General features: G+C 55.2%; 10 protein-coding genes across 10 annotated transcripts; 3 read left to right on the top strand and 7 right to left on the bottom strand.

The window, feature by feature from the left end:
- Positions 1-403: 403 nt before the first annotated feature.
- On the top strand, positions 404-1,755 carry W97_02933 (uncharacterized protein; the record flags this gene model as incomplete). Its single annotated transcript, XM_007780832.1, has 2 exons — positions 404-991; positions 1,039-1,755. 2 exons carry the CDS (start codon positions 404-406, stop codon positions 1,753-1,755), a joined length of 1,305 nt encoding a protein of 434 aa, XP_007779022.1.
- Positions 1,756-2,755: 1,000 nt separating this feature from the next.
- Positions 2,756-3,342, bottom strand: W97_02932 (uncharacterized protein; the record flags this gene model as incomplete). Its single annotated transcript, XM_007780831.1, has 2 exons — positions 2,756-3,241; positions 3,301-3,342. 2 exons carry the CDS (start codon positions 3,340-3,342, stop codon positions 2,756-2,758), a joined length of 528 nt encoding a protein of 175 aa, XP_007779021.1.
- Positions 3,343-3,734: 392 nt separating this feature from the next.
- Positions 3,735-4,565, top strand: W97_02931 (uncharacterized protein; the record flags this gene model as incomplete). Its single annotated transcript, XM_007780830.1, has 1 exon — positions 3,735-4,565. The coding sequence occupies one exon, from the start codon at positions 3,735-3,737 to the stop codon at positions 4,563-4,565; it is 831 nt and encodes a 276-aa protein (XP_007779020.1).
- A 2,205-nt stretch (positions 4,566-6,770) lies between these two features.
- W97_02930 (Cullin 1) lies at positions 6,771-9,434 on the bottom strand (the record flags this gene model as incomplete). Its single annotated transcript, XM_007780829.1, has 5 exons — positions 6,771-6,959; positions 7,025-7,828; positions 7,881-8,980; positions 9,031-9,200; positions 9,349-9,434. 5 exons carry the CDS (start codon positions 9,432-9,434, stop codon positions 6,771-6,773), a joined length of 2,349 nt encoding a protein of 782 aa, XP_007779019.1.
- Positions 9,435-9,995: 561 nt separating this feature from the next.
- Positions 9,996-10,538, bottom strand: W97_02929 (uncharacterized protein; the record flags this gene model as incomplete). The annotated part of the gene is made up of 1 exon (XM_007780828.1): positions 9,996-10,538. One exon carries the CDS (start codon positions 10,536-10,538, stop codon positions 9,996-9,998), a length of 543 nt encoding a protein of 180 aa, XP_007779018.1.
- Positions 10,539-11,120: 582 nt separating this feature from the next.
- On the bottom strand, positions 11,121-11,900 carry W97_02928 (uncharacterized protein; the record flags this gene model as incomplete). The annotated part of the gene is made up of 3 exons (XM_007780827.1): positions 11,121-11,285; positions 11,412-11,696; positions 11,766-11,900. 3 exons carry the CDS (start codon positions 11,898-11,900, stop codon positions 11,121-11,123), a joined length of 585 nt encoding a protein of 194 aa, XP_007779017.1.
- An 827-nt stretch (positions 11,901-12,727) lies between these two features.
- On the bottom strand, positions 12,728-14,079 carry W97_02927 (uncharacterized protein; the record flags this gene model as incomplete). Its single annotated transcript, XM_007780826.1, has 3 exons — positions 12,728-12,755; positions 12,817-13,714; positions 13,770-14,079. 3 exons carry the CDS (start codon positions 14,077-14,079, stop codon positions 12,728-12,730), a joined length of 1,236 nt encoding a protein of 411 aa, XP_007779016.1.
- A 480-nt stretch (positions 14,080-14,559) lies between these two features.
- W97_02926 (uncharacterized protein) lies at positions 14,560-15,545 on the top strand (the record flags this gene model as incomplete). Its single annotated transcript, XM_007780825.1, has 3 exons — positions 14,560-14,999; positions 15,049-15,104; positions 15,151-15,545. 3 exons carry the CDS (start codon positions 14,560-14,562, stop codon positions 15,543-15,545), a joined length of 891 nt encoding a protein of 296 aa, XP_007779015.1.
- A 113-nt stretch (positions 15,546-15,658) lies between these two features.
- Positions 15,659-16,635, bottom strand: W97_02925 (uncharacterized protein; the record flags this gene model as incomplete). The annotated part of the gene is made up of 4 exons (XM_007780824.1): positions 15,659-15,852; positions 15,904-16,005; positions 16,063-16,298; positions 16,352-16,635. The coding sequence occupies 4 exons, from the start codon at positions 16,633-16,635 to the stop codon at positions 15,659-15,661; spliced, it is 816 nt and encodes a 271-aa protein (XP_007779014.1).
- Positions 16,636-17,405: 770 nt separating this feature from the next.
- W97_02924 (uncharacterized protein) lies at positions 17,406-18,114 on the bottom strand (the record flags this gene model as incomplete). Its single annotated transcript, XM_007780823.1, has 2 exons — positions 17,406-17,884; positions 17,946-18,114. The coding sequence occupies 2 exons, from the start codon at positions 18,112-18,114 to the stop codon at positions 17,406-17,408; spliced, it is 648 nt and encodes a 215-aa protein (XP_007779013.1).
- Between the last annotated feature and the right edge of the window lie 450 nt (positions 18,115-18,564).

The following is an 18,564-nucleotide window of genomic DNA, read 5'->3' as shown; positions in this document are numbered from 1 at the left end:
TCAATCGCATACGCATGCGGAGATAACGCGGAACTCGCTCATGCGACTGCCACAAGCCACCAGAGTTGCCGTGCGTCACCGACCGCAGAGCCGCACGAGACGCCAGCAACCCCATATCTCACATCAACCTCAAAGAAGAGCCCGCTGTACATCAACATCTGCAAACTATGGGCGCATTACTCTCTCTGCCGCTCCTTGCGCTACCGAGCTTGACCACGGTATGGACACTCACATACGATCGCAAGCGCATCGACTGACTCCTGCCTAGCTCGGTACGTTCGCCGCCTCATGCTGCGGCGCCGCGACATGTTCTGCAGTGATGGGTTCGTGCGGGAACTGTCGAAACAGGTACGCAGCATCGTCGGGGATCGATATGGGAGCTCTGCAGCTAACGGTCACAAGCATGGCGACCCGTATAGCCTACGCCCTCATCCTGCTCGTCAACTCCATCGTGTCCTGGCTCATGCTCACGGACTGGGCTGTCAAGAAGCTCCAACACCTCACACTCGACTACATGACCATCAGCTGTAATGGGAAAGATTGCTATGGATTCGTCGCCGTCCACCGGATGAACTTCGCCCTAGGCGCCTTCCACGCCGTCCTCGCTCTGATGCTGCTAGGAGTCCGCTCATCGAAGGACGGCCGCGCGAAAATACAGAATGGCTTCTGGGGCCCGAAGATCATCGCCTGGTTGGGGCTGATAGTCATCACGTTCCTCATCCCGGATGGCTTCTTCATCTTCTGGGGCAACTACATCGCCTTGATCGGCGCTATGCTCTTTCTGCTCATCGGCCTCATCCTGCTGGTTGATCTCGCACACACCTGGGCGGAGTACTGTCAAGACAAGATCGAGGTCACGGAGAACAGGACATGGACTGCTCTACTAATTGGCTCGACCGTGACCATGTACCTTGCATCCCTCGCCATGACCATCGTCATGTACATCTTCTTCGCGCACGGTGGATGTTCCATGAACCAGGCCGCCATTACGGTTCGTACACTCTGTTCATACCCACTGCACATACTAACAAGCACCAGATCAACTTCCTCCTCCTACTTGTCGCCTCAGTCCTCTCGATTCACCCCGCCGTTCAATCCCACAACTCTCGCGCCGGCCTCGCCCAGTCCGGCATGGTCGCCGTCTACTGCACCTACCTGACCATGTCCGCCGTCGGCATGGAGCCCGACGACCAGCATTGCAACCCGCTCGTCCGCGCACGCGGGACCCGCAAGGCGACCATCATTATCGGCGCTATCGTGACCTTTGTGACGGTCGCCTACACGACCACGAGAGCAGCGACGTACGGGCTCGCGCTCGGCTCGCAGGGCAACTCCTACTCCCAAGTTGCTGCCGACGACTTCGAGCATGGCCTGGTCTCGACGCAGCCGTCGAGCCGGCGCGAGATGCGCGCAGCTGCCCTCCGCGCCGCTGTCGAAAGCGGCAGCTTACCGGCCAGCGCGCTCGACGATGACTCAGACGATGAGTCGGATGACGGGAAGAACCCGCGAGACGACGAGAGAAACTCGACGCAGTACAACTACTCGATGTTCCACATCATCTTCCTGCTATCGACTGCTTGGGTCGCGACGCTGCTCACCACCAACAGCGGCGACAACCCAGAGTCTGATTTTGTGCCAGTTGGGAGAACGTATTGGGCGAGTTGGGCGAAGATCATCAGCGCGTGGGTGTGCTATGGGATTTACATGTGGTCGTTGCTTGCGCCGGTTGTGCTGCCGGATCGGTTTGATTATTGAGGTGGTGCTGGGGTGGGGCGCATGTTGTTGGAGTTTTGGGTAGCATGTACATTCAAGTGTGTTGATCCTCAACAAAAGAACTTAACTCTATAAGTGCATATGAGACCATGAATGCGAAATGCGCGCCTAACTAAGCACGAGGCCGTGTAAATCCTTTATAAATGATATGCGATAGATTACTATAGAACTTTACTGTCAGGCTTAACTGCTTGCAGTTCTTTACTCAGAGGACCTTCTATGAATGAAGACACTTCACAAGCAAAGAGAAACACGTGCACACTTGAGGTGCAGCCAATTCAACTCTAAAAAAAACTTTGATAAGTTAGCAAAACTCATCCCAGCCCCGCCCAATCTCTCTCCCCCTCCCCCAGTTGGGGAAGTGTCGGGGTGGGGAGAAGATCGTGTACGGAGCTCATTCGCCGGTGGATGAGAAACCCCCCGGTGGGGGTTTTTTGGCGGGAGATAGGACCACGGCGGGTAAGGAAGCGAGAGACAAGGTAAGGAGAAAGAGAGATAAGTGGAAAGAAGGTGACAGAAGTTGGGGTCGAACTCCGGACCTGTGACAAAGATTAGTAAGGGAGTTTGAGGGGGAGGGAGAAGGGTTACACACTAGGCCACGAGGCCCCAGTCCGGGACGAGGGTAAACGGTGAGCTTTGCGTAATATATAGTGTCGGTCTGTGGGCTTGTGAAAGCTTGGTATGGTAGGCGAGGTGGTCATGCGGTGTGAAGCTTATTTCTCGCGGGGCCGTTCGCTTGAGCTTTCGGGCAGCGTTTCGCGGGGACTGGACCACCCTTGGAGTGGAATGAGTCCAGGAAGATTTTGGGACTGATCCTGTATCCCAAGCAACCGACAAAGCAGTCGCTCCCCGCACAGCCGCGCTAACGCTCCGTCCTGATGTCCCAATTACGCCAACGCCGATCCACCACGCCGTTCACCCGCCGCTCGAATTCCAGCTCTATCATCATCGTAGCTCATGCTTCTGCCTCAACGCACCCCCCTCACGGAATCTTCACCCCCACAATCGCGCTGTCCAGCCTTCTCAAAATCTCCCGCTTCTCCCGTACCGCCTCCTTCCGCTCCTCCTCCACCTCCCGCAGCTGCCGCTCCAGCTCCACAATCCGCTCGACCTGCTCCTTCTCGCTGGTCCCGATACCCGGAAGACTCGATATCAGCGCCTCGATCTGCTGCTCCTTAACAATGAGGTCGCGGGCTAGTTCGCGGAGGGTGCTTGCAAAGACGGCGGGGGGGTCGGGGACGGGGGAGCCGGAGCGTGCTGGGTTGTCGGCGTTGGCTGGGGGGTTCGCTGCGGCTGCTGCTTGCTGCTGTTCGGCGTTCGCGTTGGGGGTATCGTGGGCGGTCATGCCGTTGGCGGGACCGTTGGTGACAGGGAGGAAGTGCTCGTATTGGTTTGGCTGCCCGGGGATGGGAAGAGGGGCGCCGTGGTGAAGGGTGTACATGAGGCTGGCGAACATTTGTTTGGCGAACTGGTGGTCGGGTGGGTTAGAAGTAAGCAGGAGCGAAGGGGCGGTGGGGTAGGAGGTACTTGATCGAGGCAGTCTTGGAGCTGGGTTAGGCGGTCGGCCATTTTTGTGATGTGCTGATGCTTTTGCAGAGCGCGAATGAGCTCTACAAGCCTTTGATGAGTTTACGACGACGAATCGCGCAGGTTACGACGATGGTGTTTGGCTAGGCAAGTCTTTTGTCAATTGCTTTCGGCTGCTAAATCTCAGACTTTTCCAGGCCTTAGTATCAGAGTTATCATTCAGAAGTGACTGAAGTAAAGTGAAGCTAGAATAGTATCAAATCTTCAACAGACCATCCATGAGGTGAGGTGAGGTGAGCGGTGGAGGAATTCAACATCCCTGACCCCTGACATGCACGGTGCGGGCCGGCGCGAGCGTTGCCGTCATCCTTTTGCAGACGACCATGGTTCCTTAATCCAACCTCCCAGACTTCATCCTAAACAGAGCTGCTCGGATGCGAGTCCCCTTCATCTTGCGGCCTTGTATCAAAGCCCCACAAGCTTCTCTACGACAACGCCGATATGTCGTTACAGCGAACTCCAAGCTCACCGATCTAACGATTACTCCCGGCTCGGAAAACCACAATGACCTACCCTCTTTCCTCGCCTACGCCGAAAGGGTCAATCTACTCCCGGACAAGGCCGTCTACGTAGGCACCCACTACGAATACACGGTCGCCGATGCCCTGAAGCGCCTCGGCTTCGCCCTGACACGTACGGGAAGACAATCCGACCACGGCATTGACCTCATCGGGACGTGGACGCTGAACCTCTTCCCTTTCCCGTTGCGCGTCTTCGCTCAGTGCAAGGCGAGCAACCAGAAGCTGAACCCAGCGAACGTGCGCGAGTTAGAAGGGGCATTTAATGCTGCGCCGGCATCATGGAGAGGTGAGGATGTACTGGGTCTACTGGCCGGCACGCAGAATGCGACGAAAGGAGTGAGGGATGCGCTGGTGAGGAGCAGGTGGCCAATGGGGTTCCTCAAAATTAGGCGCGAGGGGCTAGTAGAGCAGTTTCTGTGGAACAAGAGCGCTGCGGAACGAGGACTAGAAGGTGTGGACGTTGGGATGAGATATGTCTTGGCCAAGGATGCTGATGGTGGCGATATTAAAGAAGTAATCCTGAACTGGAAAGGGCAGGAGATACCGGCAAGCTCGATCGGAGTGGTTGTGCCCGGGAAGGAGCTAGACACTGCAGCTGATCCAGAGATTGTGGAAGCAGAAATTCCCAAGCTGAAACGGAGAAGAGGTCGTCCGAGGAAGACAGCAGAGCAACTCGCTGTGTGATCACGATGCACCGATGTTGACAGGCGCAATTGGATTGTTGCGGACTTTACAAAGCTTCCAAGGTACTTGACATCAACATTCTGGAGAGCGAACAAGAGCCCAAAAGTTCGAAGGCAGCAGCATGATGAGTTTTCGTTGCGCGCGAAGCTAGGTCTGTCCGGCGTGTGAGCTACCCACGAACGGCTATGCCAAAGTCCTTAGATCATGGAGCTCTACACTCATCGATGCAGGCCTCTTGACCATCTGATTTCTGTTGTTGCAAGCAGATCTAGTGTTAACAGAAGACACTCATGGCTTTGATGAGCGTCCAGCTAAGCACACGTCTCATGGAGACGTAGCAGACCAACACTCAAATGGTCCACTTGTTACAAAGCTGCTACGCGTACGGAGTTGCTCCTGGCCCGTTGATGGACGATGATAAGAGACAAGCTCCGGAGCGGTAGATTCTCAGAAGAGCAGGCCTGAGTAACTAGAAGCCAGCGTTTCGCAAGCAAACAGACCACGTCCGGTAACACGCTAGAACCACGCATCCTTCACAGCCAACACTTCTCCATGTGGCGCCAACATGAGAACTGTGGTCTTTGCAACCCCAACAACCCCGTGGCGCGCCTCTTACGCATGCGTAGGGAGTACCTGATGTTGGAGAGGGCTTACCGGAACCTCGTCCATCGAATGATTTCTCGGCGCGGCTGGCGGTTCGAGACGGCCGTGCAGCACGCGCTTCAGATCCGTAGCCAGAATGAAGCAAGACACCGCCGGATGCGAGCTGAGCTTAGGGAGGATTTTCTGCGGTGGGCGGAGGAATTTTTACGAGCACGGGAAGGAGATCAGCAGGAAGATTGATTGTGGTCGGGATAGACGCAGAGTCGATGCCGCGCAGATGCTGTGAAGAAAACATTTTTAGAGAGGATGTAAGACTGCTGTCACTTCCTCCGGAGCGCAGATAAACATGCACAGCTTTGACTTTTCTATCCCATGCCTCCAAGTCTACAGCACAATGATCGAGCTGATCCACACTCCTTTTCTTAATTGTACCTTCAGTCACTAGCTCCTTCTAGTGCCTGGCAGTGACAGACAAAGCCGTCCATAAAACATGGCTAAATTCACACACCAGTCAACGAAACGGCAACGAATCTTGCCTGAGCTTGATCATACACCGTACCCCTTCTAGGGAAAGCTCCGCGCCTGGTGCTAGCACCGAAAGCCCTTCAGGAACCTCACGCAAGTCATTCTTTACAGAAGAAGCAGCCTCCAAAAATCCTCCACACCTTCACAAAGTAACGCCATGAATTTACCTCTTTGCCGTCCACACGTTTATCACGCTCATTTAAATCACGTCCGCGGCGGCCTTGCCACGTAATTCTCGTTCGTCTAGGGTGTTTCATGTTCTTTGCGGAAGGCATCTTACATGAAGAAACAAGCTACTAAATTTCCTCCACACCTTCACGAAGTAGTCCCATGAACCCGTCTCTCTGCTCTAGACATTTAATGATGCCATATACGTCATAAAATTCACTGATATCCCCGCCCAGTAGGTAATGACTGTGGCCGGTTGGGTTGGGTGCTCGTCAAGTAGGTAATGACTTGGCTCGAGCTTGTTTACGGCGTTTCGTTTGGGTCTGCTTTACTGTCTTTCGGAGTTCAAACCCCCCAGTTCGATCCCTACTACTAACATTCTAGGCCCGAAAAAAAAACCCCTCAACACGACGGGGGTTTTCTCAGAAATGAGTTTTTGCTGTTTTTGCTACTTGTTAGTCTTAATGAGCAAGTCCTTAGGGCTGTCAAGTAGAGCATGTGTATGTAGTGTAGTTTAGAGTTTTAGTTATAGTTAAGCTTAGGGTTTCGTGGGGCATGCAACCGCTCACGAATGTCCCATGGCTAGAATCCCCTATCGCTCGCCCCAACGAAACTCACAAGCATGATTCAAATGAACTTCAGTAACAACTTGCAGCGTGTTTCAGAGCAATGCATTGTCTATTCCTATGTAAACCCATGGTATCGCGCGCTACGCGCCTCAGCCATAACGCATCCGCCCTCGCGAGACAAAGCTCGCTCAAAGCCAAGCCGCTGAGCGCTGCAACGCAAAGCTTACGCCAAACGCCCAGCAAATCTCTCAGGCACCTGTGCACGTATACGGCTCCGTTCATCCGCCTCCAAGCTCCTCTCAGCGGAAGGCAGACGATGCAACCAAGTCTGAGCCCACATCTAAGCCAGATACCCTAGCTCATCGCCCTCGAGCCGCTCGAGATACTCCTTCTCGAGCAGGATATCGATGCACTTCTTGATGTCCGGGACCTTGGGCGAGAAGCGGGATTTGATCTGCGCGATTGTCTCGCCGACGAGCTGTTGGTGCTTCATCTTCTTGCGGGATTTCATGATGCGGACGATTGCGGACTGTAGGAGAGACGTTAGTATTGGGATCTTGAGAACAATGGGCCTAGGTAGTAGCGGCAACTCACCTGCATCAACAACTTCCTATCCTCCTCAATAGTCTTATGCGTATCCTCAACTTCCTGCTTCTGCTCGCTCTTAACCGCAATATTCAGATTAACCTTGACCTTCTTATTCTTGAAGTCATAGTTCAGCGTATAGCTGGTCCCCTTCTCCGGCTTCGCGCCCGCCGGGCTCACATTGAGGACCTTGGCCTTCAGAAACACGCCGAGAGAGGCGTCCAGGTTCTCCTTGTTCAGCTTGGTCGCCTCTTCCATCTCCTCGTATGTCACCGTCTCCGCGTCATTGAAGAGCAAAAGGATCGCCATTTGGAAGGTTGACACTTGGAATGTGTACGGCATCTTACCCTGGCTCTTGATGTAGTTCGCCCTGATCTCTCCTTTGCAGAGCTGCCATAGCCAGGTGAGCTTACGGCCAGAGTGCTTGTTCGCATAAAACGCCGCGAAGCGCTCGTACGTCTTGACGATAGTATGCGGAGGCGCGAAGGCGGTGGTCGGAGGGTTAAGCGGCCAGAAGCCCGTGCCTAGGATGTTGTAGGTAGCGTCGACGGCGTTCTTCTGGTCTGCGGCATCGAGGTTCTCGGACTGCCAGTCTTTGAAGGCTGTGTTGAGGTCTTTGGAGATCTGCATGTCTTGGAACATGCGTTGCAGCTTGTTCGTATACTCGAAACCGCAGGCTTCTTTCAGCTTGCTGATCATGCTCGTTTCGGCGTCGTCGGAGGCGGAAGTAGTTTGCACAAGGCGCTTGGCTAGGTTGCGGGAGTAGAACTTCTGGAAAACGTCCTTGTCTTCGATGTACTTGAAGATGGTCATCTGCAAGTGGTGTTAGTAAAAGAAGCAGATACACAACTCGGGTGAATCGTACGATCTGAGAGAGCTGCTTCTCCATGTTATCTTCCTCCGTCATCTTGGTTGAAGACTTCTTGAGCAGCGTGTCGGTGTACTTGGCAAGCAACTCGGGCGACCGCGTTGAGCCTGACTTGCACACCTTGTTCCGATTGACAAACTCTCGGCAGGCGTTATCCAGCGACCGCACAAACTCAGACTCGCCATTGAATGCCTTGTTTACGAGGTCTTGGTACTGTGTGTGGACGTCAAGCAAGGCCTCCACGTAGACCTTTGGCTCCAGATTGTCTCCTTCTGCTGCGACCTTCTCGACGGCGGCCAGACCTGCCTTGCGCACATGAGCCTCGAAACGAGTACGTAAAGGATCCAGACCATCCGGTATCCGGGCGAGTAGCTTGTACATTCTACCGAGGTCCTCCTGCCGCTCGTTGTCAAGTAGGACTTGGAACTCGTCGCGAAGCATGTTTGAGTGATCTTTAATTAGCGCCTCCTCACATGTCTTCATAAGAGGGTTCGTGATCTCGGCAAGTAGATATAACGACACCCGCTCCTTCTCCTCATCCAGACGGGCCTCTGCCTTCTTCATGTATTCTACTACACTGTTCTCGGCGTTGAAGCTCCTCGACTCCTCTTGGTAATACTTCTTTGTTGCGGCGAGGAACGGTATTTCGAAGTACTGGCGGTAGACGTCCAGCGTCGACCTCGTGCTGTCGCCCTCATCTAGACCCAGGGATACGAATGAGTCCACGATGCTCTTGACTTGGCTATGCTCGATGGTCTCGCCGTTGCGCTGCTTTTCCACTAGCCGCAGAACTGAATCCATCACACTCTTGTGCGTCGCGCCGAACATGTCTTCTTTCCATCGCACCAGGTGTAATGTGTAGATGTCGTAGATGTTCTTCTTGCCCTCATCCATCTCCCGCTTCACCCAGTGTCGGTTGAGGTACCGGAAGAGGTGGTTGTTGTACATGCCGGCGGTGGTGTAGCGCTTCCATTCCTTGATGTAGAAGGTCAAGAGCGCTTCGTCTACATGCTGTTTCGACTGGTCCCGAACGCCCGCTAAGTGATTTTTGAGGTAATCGATAAGTTTGTTGTAGAGCTCCTCTCCGAGAAGATGTGCTGGGTTCAGTCAGCCAGATCTCTCCTAATGCCTGAAGCGGAGGGCTTACCACCTCCACGGTTGTTCGCTGCGCCGAACCCGCCCGCGCCCCCTCCCACGGCCTTTTGAGCCGTGCAGAAGTTGTGTATTGCGGTGTACAGGCCCATGTATGTCTTCATGTCCATGCCCTCTTTCAGGTCCGTCATAATCTTCTGGACACCGAGTTGCAGAAAGTTCCATCTGCAACACGATAGCGTCAGCCTTCTGCGGTTCTTTACACGTCGCGCGCTCGCTCCAACGCGACTTCAGCGATATACTGGAGATCTTCCAGGCTTTTCTTTGGTATCTTTCTGAGCGTCATGTAAGACAACTGAGTGACTTCACGTACGTTGCTTCGGCGTCGTCTTTTGCCGGCATGGGAGGCATATTGCCCGCCGTCCTGGACGCTGTGTATTGTTGTGCGTTGCCAGCCATGTTTGAATCCGGCGGAAAAGGTGCGTGCCTGAAAGGCGACTCGGTCTTGCGTGGGTAACGAGATTCAGGAGCGGCGGTTGGCGCGTAGAGAGGGAAGGCTCAAGTGGCGGAGGTGGGAGAAGGAAGGAGGATGGCGGGTTGTAGAAAGGCTTTCGGAAGGATGTCGTGGCAACCGTCCTCTTCACGGCGCAGGGAACGAGCGGTCTTGGAGTAAGGTCGACGACTAGTGCGGGGGTTGTCAACGTCGTCTGGGCGTGTACGGATATATGAAAAGAATAACTCTGCACCAGGTCGGTGAAGTTGACGAGCAGTGAGGCAGCCGCCGCCAAGCTTCAGAGGCTCCCATCGCATCACACCGTCAGCCCTACACCCGATAAGATAACGAACGCCTCCATCTCCGCAAATTTCGCCCCCTAGACCCTCTTGCGTACCTGAGGGCCGCTATTCGGCCTCCACTGCCTTCACAAATACCATCCGCCGTGTTTCCACCACGCCGAAGCGACCAGCTCCAGATCAACCTCCAAGCCAGCAAGAAACTCTAGCCGCCACCTCCCACCTCCCTCAAACCTCCATCACCGGCCCCTTCTCTCCATACACCGGATCCCGCTTGAACCACCCCAGCTTCTCAATCCCCTTGACCTTCTCCTCCTCGCCCTGTTTCCCATAACACATATCCCAGTCTCCCTTCCCCGGATACGCCCCCACCATCTGAAACCCCCCCTCCAGATCCTCCAGAAGTCTATGTCCCACGCCCGCAGGCACGACCATCACATCCCCCTTTGTCACCGTCGGCTCGACACGCCCCTCGTTCTCTTCGCCGCCGAAACACAATTTGGCTGAGCCGTGAGCCACGACGAGCAGCTCGTGCGTCGTGCTGTGGAAGTGGGTTGTCGAGTACATCGTGTAGGTCCATTGAGGCGTTACTTCGCCGACGGACTTGAGGTGTGACTGGATTGAGGATGCGCTGGTGGAGGAGGGGAAGGCGGAGTGGTATATCAGCAGCGGCTTGTTTTGGATCGAGGTATTGGGGACGAGTTTGTGGGCGGGGATCATGTGCTTGGAGACGCGGAGGTCCGCGAGGGGGGTGAGTTGGGCTTTGGACATGGTTGAGAAGCGTCGAAGGAAGGCGAGGGTCATAAGGTTCTTGCTGGATGCAGCGAGGTTTGCGTGTTCCGTATACACGCTCAAAGTGATATACCACAGACGATTGACGTCATAGGCTGCTTGCTCGTAGGTTATGCAAGTACGAGTCCACGTGACTCGGAGACGCCCTTCTTCCTTCGTTGCAAACAAGCATTGGGAACATATGTCGCGCCACGCAGACAGTCGACTTACACTCACCGTCCATCCGGTCGAAGGAGGCCTCCTCCACTTCAGCATGGAATCAGCAGCCACAAATTTCAAGCGGTAGAGAGCTAAGAAGATCTAAATGTCAAGAGCGCCGATGTGATGGATTAGTACTTCACCCCCTACAGCTAGGGTTATGACGTAGTTCTGAGTTGGTGTAATTACTTCGTATGACTTTTGGTGTGAGCTAAGACCGGACTGTTACTATCAGAGCTGCCTCCTGAATGATAGCCCCAAGTAATCCAGCCCCAAGTAATCCACGCCCAAGCTCTGAACCGTCCCTAACCTGAACGCCAACGCCGTAAGTATAATCGCCGCCGCCTAGCCAGCGGCAGTGTCCTAATCTCCTCCACTACCACCAAGAGTGTCACCCTCCCCATACTTCCAGAATCCGCGCTTTTTGCCACTGCGCAGACTTCCCTTAGGCATGTTCTCAGCCTTCCGGACCGGCCCCTCTAAAGACGCGAGATCGTCCACAACCGCTCCCAAGGCGCTCAACGCTTTCTGGAGCCTGTCGTTAGCTACGTCTCCGAGCCTTCCGTTGCTCAAAGTCTTGAGTGCAACCCGGCTTGCATCGCCACATGCAGCAAGGGACGGATGGGGGAAGATGTACTGGGAAGAGAAACTCACTCCTGACCAAACGACTCGCTGGGACTTCTGTTCATCGTCTGATCTCTGATTCGTCTCCTCGCCGTGCGCTTCTTTGGATTCCACGTCCTCTGCCTCTGCTACCTTGGTCTCCTCCTTGCTTTGATGGGCCCTGGCGACGGCGACGGCTCGCACAAGCTCGCGAATCTTGCACCCACTGTCGCCGGAAGCCTTTGGAGCGTCGGGTTTGTAGGACGCATCATCGTGCTCGCTGTCTTCTGTGTTTTCTTTCATGTTGGGGATGAAGTCGTCGTCATCGTCATCCGTCTATCGGTTGCAGTTAGCATCGTTACGATGGAGTGCCCTCTGGGTGTACAATAGCGTTGAAAAATTTACCTTTGGCTTCTTGGCTGGTTGAGCGGCTACTCTGGCCCCGGTGCTCAAGACTCGTCCAGCGCCTGTGAAAGCGGACTTGCGCTTTTTATTCACGCGGCAAGCTGCGGCTTTCGGGGTGTGGATTTGCGGCGGCATGTTTGATATTACGCTGGTGGCTGTTGTTGGCAAGGAGAAGGTTGTTTGTGGATGAAGCGGGCGAAGGGGAGGGATGAAGCGGTTGGAGGTGAAGGGACTAAGGATAGGGAGATTGGAGATAGATAGGTTGAAGCTACGAAGGCCGAAGATGCAAACCTGAGGGTCGGTGCTGGAAACGGAAATGAAGATGCAAACGCTGAAGATGGAAGGACTGAAGTGAATAGGATTGGAGATGCAAAGGTTGCAGACGAGGAGGCGAAGGATGAAAAGATTGGAAACCAAGAGCCTGAAGACGGAAGCTTTCTGGTGAAATCAATGGACAAGTTACGGGTTGAAGAGCAAGCCGTCGACCTTTAGACTGAAAGAACCACTGTTTACTGCATATTCAGTTCATGGAAAAGCAAAAAACTAACATAAGTCGGATGCTCCATAGGTGACTTGGCGCATATGAGATAATCCGCGACAGGATCTCGAAACTTGGGTATAGGATGGTTGTTCATTCTGGCTACGCCCGCCTGTGTGACGTTCTTCTAGGCTACGGCCTGTCCCCTATGCCACCGTTGCGTGCTTGCTGTATACTGTACACTGACCTTCAGGTAAGCGCGTGACTTCATCTTCCTCAGTTGCCCATTGTACAAACGCGCTATTGACAAAAGAGACTCTAGTAATGTGCTGTGGTTCGCCAAGACTCGATTCGACCCAAACGCCGCGCTGCCCATCCCAGAGAGCCAACCGAAGGCCATGCATCGTTTTCCAAGGACCAGAAACGCCGACTGTGATGCCCAGGTATCGACAAAAGAACAAAAGGAAATGATAAGCTCAAGTGGCTACCTGCCGCTTACGCGCTCGACAAGTCTACACACATGGTTAGCCCAGAGCGGAATCTCGGCCAGGAATAGAACATAGCGCCACGTACCTAAGCGTACTAACAGCAAACGTGGCCAACCAGGCGACCAGCGCGACCAGTAGTGTAGCCGTTAGCGCCTTTTGTCTCGTACAAATTTCACTGTTAAACGGGCACGTGCTATACGGCACGCCCTCGTCAACCATAATGCCATCTCTACACGCCCATTGCTCATCCGTGAGCGCGCCGAACGCCAGGCTCAGATTTGCGCTGTCGAAGACGATAAAGAACAGGTCGAGGAAGATGAGCCGCATCTTAGCCCCCGGAGACCTTAGTCCTAGCGGCTTGGATGTGTATTCATCGTAGGTGATATAACAGATGTAGACGATAGCCACGACGTCGACAATCACGGCCAGCCAAGTGCTACCGCCCCGGGCGCAGCCATTGATGTTCGCTTTGTGGAAGATGGTGCTAGAGAGGCCGAGGGCGAGGGCGGAGAACGCGAGGACGATCATGCGGAAGACGAGAGGAATCATAGGGTTGCGCATTAGGGTGCGGTGCGCGCGCTGGAACCGCGCCTTCCGCTTCGCGGGCTTGAAGAGCCAGAAGCCGGGGTCCTTCTCGGGGTCTTTGTTGGAGGCGTCCGCTTGCCAGGGCGCTTCTAGATCGCCCAGGTTCTCGCGCATCCACTCCTCGTCGACTATCTCGACGGGCCCGAGTGATGGCCACCCGTACGCTGTGGATCTGGCGAACTGCTGCCATTTGGTCGCACGCTCGCTTATCGGCGCTCGTATGGTTACGGGCGTGCTTTCTCGCACGTGGTCGTAGTGCCGGCCAGCTACGGCGTTGGGTTTCGGTGCGGGCATGTAATAATGAGAGGCGGGTTGGGCGTAGGCGGGTATACGTGGAGGGAGGAGTCGCTTGGTAGGGTCGAGGTCATCGTCGTCTTCTTGCACGGATTGGACCCATGCTGCAGCACTCGAGTGTCAGTACGTGGTGAGCAGCCCAGGAAAGTGGCATCCTACGTGGTATGGTCCGCACTCTGCCGTGCTTGATCTCCGCCGCGCCATTCGAGGGTGATGAAGCCAGAGTGTTCGTATTGGAGGATAGCGAAAAGGACTTTGTGCGTGTTGCCGAAGCGCTCGGTGACGCTCGCGGAGGAGACCTGTCGGACTGCTTCTCGTTCGCCGAGTTCGCCGTTGGACCGGAGGAGATTACGGAGGCGTTGGAGAGAGGGCGGGATGCGGAGAGGTCGGTCTTCTCGGAGAGGGGGACGGGTGCGAGTAGGGCCGCTGCTCTGGTATTGAAGCCATTACGAACTTCGGCTGTGGCCATATCTTGCTAATCGAGCTGCAAGGGATGCTTGGAACCGGGCGGAGAGGACGGTTGAGGGTTCCTTGGTTGACGCTGAGCACCTTGGCGGCGCGGCCGGCCCTTGGTAGCGGTGACGTTTGCTACCTCGAGCGCATGGTTGGGTATTAATGGGCTGTTAAAGGAGCGCGAGAAGGGATGCGGGCGTGTCGTGTGCCGTCGCGGTGTAGAGAGCGATGTACCGCGACTGTGGCTGAGGTGTTTGGTGGTTGCTCCCGTCATTCTCCACAAGCCGCGATGTGGTCGTTGCGATTGCTCGACGATCAGGAGCTAGCGCCTCACGACGAAAAGCCAGGAGAAGCAGGAAACATTTCCGCGACTGCATCAGCAAGCAGCGAGACAATATTGAGCACCAGCAAGCATCCCAGCATCGCGGAATTGAACTCGATGCGCAGTGCCATACGATAGCAGTACGCGCTCCATTGCGCACTCCACACCGCCGCCATGCGCCTGTTTCTCCTCCCCATCTCGACGCGCCGCTCCCTCATCTACTGCGAGCGCATCGCCCAAACCGTCAATGTCAGCGAGCGGACCTACCTCGACAGAATCACCACCAAAGCGAATGAGACATGGGTGTCCTGGGAGAAGAGCGACAGCAAGGTCAAAAAGAGCGTGACGGAATGGGGCAACAAGGTCTTCCGCCGGATACCCTTCGAAGAATGGGGGCTCAAGACCATCCCCAGCCTGTCGGAGACACGCAGGACAGCCGAGTTAGCGGGCCAGGTGAGGATCGAGGTGCTGTTTCCCGGACAATTCCTCAAGGAGCCCAAGGTGATGGAAACGCTGGAAAAGCTGGCCACGGAGAGGCAGGCGCTGCACAGGAAGCGGATGTGGTGGAGCATTGTAGGCTTGCCAATCTCGGCTCCCTTTGGCTTAGTGCCAGTGTATGTCTCCGACGCAATCGACGTGTCGCTCTGGTGCTGACGCGAACAGTGTGCCCAACATACCGTTCTTCTACCTGGCCTTCCGAGCATACTCGCATTGGAAAGGTGAGCTCACGTCAGCTCGCGTGGTTTCTGTGGCTAACACCTTCAGCGTTGTCGGGATCGCAACATCTCCAATTCCTCGTTGAGAACAAGCTGCTCAAACCTACCCCATCTGCGGCTTTAGACGAGATGTACACGGCCGGTTTAATCCATCCCACCCGAGAGAAGTCACGAGCAGCGCCGTACCCAACGCGAGAAGAGGGTGAACAAATCGCCGAGGTCATCGAGCAGCAGACAAAAGAAGGGGCCGAGGACGTCATGTTACTTAAACGATGGAATGGCAAGCTACTCGCGGAACGCTTCAAGCTGCCAGGAATGGAGGTCGAGATCGAACGCGCGGTCGAGCAGGTAGAAGCGTCGATGAAGTCGAGGGAAGAACTATTGAAGGAGAAGCGCGAGCTAGAGCAGGCGACAGCGAAGCCTGAAGAGAAGAGCAAGGACTAGTGTATCGCATTGTCACAGCGTCGGCGTTTTTGGGAACCGAGATCACGTGGATCGTGTATGATAAGTAGACTCGCCTCCTGTGTATATACTGATATGACCTCTCAAGTATTCATTTATATTGCGGTATATCCGCCGTCAACAGGAAGCGACACGCCCGTTATCCACCGCGCATCCGCCGACGCCAGTGTCACGGCCGCCATAGCTAGATCTTCCGGTTCTCCTAGCCCGCGAAACGGGTGCATCTGCTGCAGTCGGCTTTTGAAGTTCTCGTCCTTGAAGACAGATGCCGTCATGGCCGTAGCGGTGTCTGCGTACAGATTAGCCCACGTCGATGGAATTACGGACGCGCACCACGTACATCCTGGGCATATCGCATTGCAATGGATCCGTTTCGGCGCACAATCCAATGCGACCACCTTCGTCAACCCCACAACGGCGTGTTTCGCCGAGACGTATGAAGCTGCCATACCCCCATCAGCGCACTGACTCGTTAACCTCCCTCCGTCACACCACTTACAGTTATTCGTCGATCCGCCTAACCCCAGCACACTCGCTAGATTGACAATCCAGCCTCTGTCCCCACCCCACTCCTCGCGCGGCTCCTGCTTGACCATCTGCGCCGCCGCGTACTTGCACCCCAGGAACACGCCCTTGGCGTTGATTAAAAGCGTCTTGTCCCATGTATCCTCGCTGAACTCCCAGATGGGCTGGGGTGCCCAGGCTTCGATTGCTATGCCTGCGTTATTGACCATGCTAGATTTTGTTAGATGGGTAATTCTAGGGGGCCAGATGCGGAGAGGACTCACACATCGACCCTCCCAAACTCGTCCACGGCCTTTTGTACCAGTGCCTCAACTTCCTTAGCCTCTCCCACATCGCACTTCACGAAGATGGCTTTCCCGCCATCGCTGGTGATTGCCTCGTGGGTAGGTGTATCCGTATCGCTGGGCGACTCGGCGCGGGCGTCTGGTCGCAGATCGGCGCAGACGAGATACGCACCCTCGCGGTGGTAGGCGAGCGAGATGGCGCGCCCGATGCCGGAGGAGGCGCCGGTTACGATGGCGACTTTTTGGTGGAGGCGGCCTGGCATGTTGTCACTGGAGGTTTAGTCGGTAAGGTAGAGACTATGCGGTTTGAGATAGCAGCAACGGTAGATTCGATGGAGGGCGATGGGGTCAATTTAGGTGGGAGATGGTTTGCTGTCCGTAGGAAAATTCGAGGAGATACACAAGCTTAGATAGCAGAAGTCGTACAGCGGAGGGGATCCAGAACTAGGACGAGGATAATGCTATGGATCCTTCAGGTACTGATACACGAACGCCTCTAGGTGGAGATGATAATGAGATCAAGCCGCCTCTGCCTCCCTACATGGAAGCTGTCCCGGAACAACATCACCGATTGCCCCACCGATTGCCCCACCGATTGCCCCTCATCTCCTCGCTGCTGTGGTTGAACTGCCGGTGAGAATCTGACTCGCGTGCATGGTTCTTCGGAACGGCAGCGGGAAGAGCCGCAAGCGGGGAAGCTGTCGCGGGGGAGCTGGAGGAGGGAGGGAAGGTGCGCCGAGATCATGTGCTTTTGCGCATCTGCTTGGGGTTGCCTTCTGCGATTGTTCTTCGATGGCGATTTACATGTGCTTGATGGCTCGCTGGCAAAATGTGTCCACAACAAAGGATCCATAACATGAGCAAGCGAGGGAACCCGGTCGCGTCGTGGCAGTCCTCTACTAGCAAATGCATTTGTGTAGAGTATTGACGCCCAAGCACTCAAAGCTACAGAAGAGCACCGTGTACCAAAAGAACGCCAACCCTGCACAGAAACACCCAAATCGCAAGCTCATACATATCAAATCCAACCCATCTACTGCCCAAATCCGACTCCCGAGTCCCGTGGGCCCCTCCCCTCAGTCTTACTGCCCTCTCCCTCCTGCTCCCCCTCCACAGCCCTAACCGCCTCCTCAAAATCCGGGATCTCGTCCGCTAACATCGCCTCCCGTCCCCACCTCACCTTCCCCTTCGCATCCATCCCAAAGCTCCCCGCCGTCTGCCACCTACTCCCGCTCTCCGTCGGCCTATTCGCGATTCCCTCGTCCCTATAAAGCCTATACACAGACCACAGCGCCCACGGACTAAGTACGTGCCAGAAGCTCGACACGCCCAGGCCCCAGCGCGCGAAGAGGTCGCGGTCCGGGTCCACGATGACCTGGACGTCGCCGGGGCCACCGAGGGCTTCGACCCATTTTTCGGTCGAGGCGTGGTCGGAGTGGGAGACGGCGATGAAGCGGACGTTTGGGTGCTTCGAGGCGGAGCCGCGCATGCGGAGGAAGGTCTTTTCGGCGACTGTATGATTTAATCGCATGAGCGAGTTAGTTGAGGATGGTGGGGGGACGGAGGCGCTTACAGGGACAACCGCAGTGCCGAAGAAATGTCACGATGGTGGGTCTGCCATCTGCGTTGGGCAGTTCAAGCGCATCGGAACTTGGGGCTTGATCGTCTATTTGAGGGAGGGACTCAACGTCGGTCTTGTATGTGGGCGCAACCCAGGACCGGGCTTCTTGCTGGAGTGTCATGATTGTGATGTGGGATGACTTAGATGAGGAAAGAAAGAGCAGTAAAAATTAAGTTGATTCTTAGAAATGCGCCGGCAAGGCGAGACCCAGATTTACATATCCTGTTTAGACCTACATCTTAGGTTTTACCTCATGGCGCATGTGCCCCTCGTGTGCCGTCCTGGTGCTAAGATCGTCATAGGCGGAAGCGTGGACGAACGGAGAGAGATCTAGACTGCGCTAGACATCATCAAGCTTTCAACAGCTCCTCATCAGGAACCGACTTATCCAACAACAGTTTGGACGTTGCTGTGGCGGAAAACATGCCAAGACGGCTTGTGGCGTCAATATATCACGGACACGTGATGGGCCAATCTGGAGACGTCAAGTAATGGTTTGCATCTTACACCGTGCCATTCTAGAATGGTTGCTCAGATTCTTGGAGCGACCGGGGCGCACAAGTGCGAGCTG

Source organism: Coniosporium apollinis, assembly GCF_000281105.1.
Source record: "Coniosporium apollinis CBS 100218 chromosome Unknown supercont1.11, whole genome shotgun sequence".
Taxonomy (NCBI): Eukaryota; Fungi; Ascomycota; class Dothideomycetes; genus Coniosporium; species Coniosporium apollinis.
The sequence above is the reverse complement of the archived record's forward strand: the minus strand, read 5'-3'. Positions and strand labels throughout refer to the sequence as shown.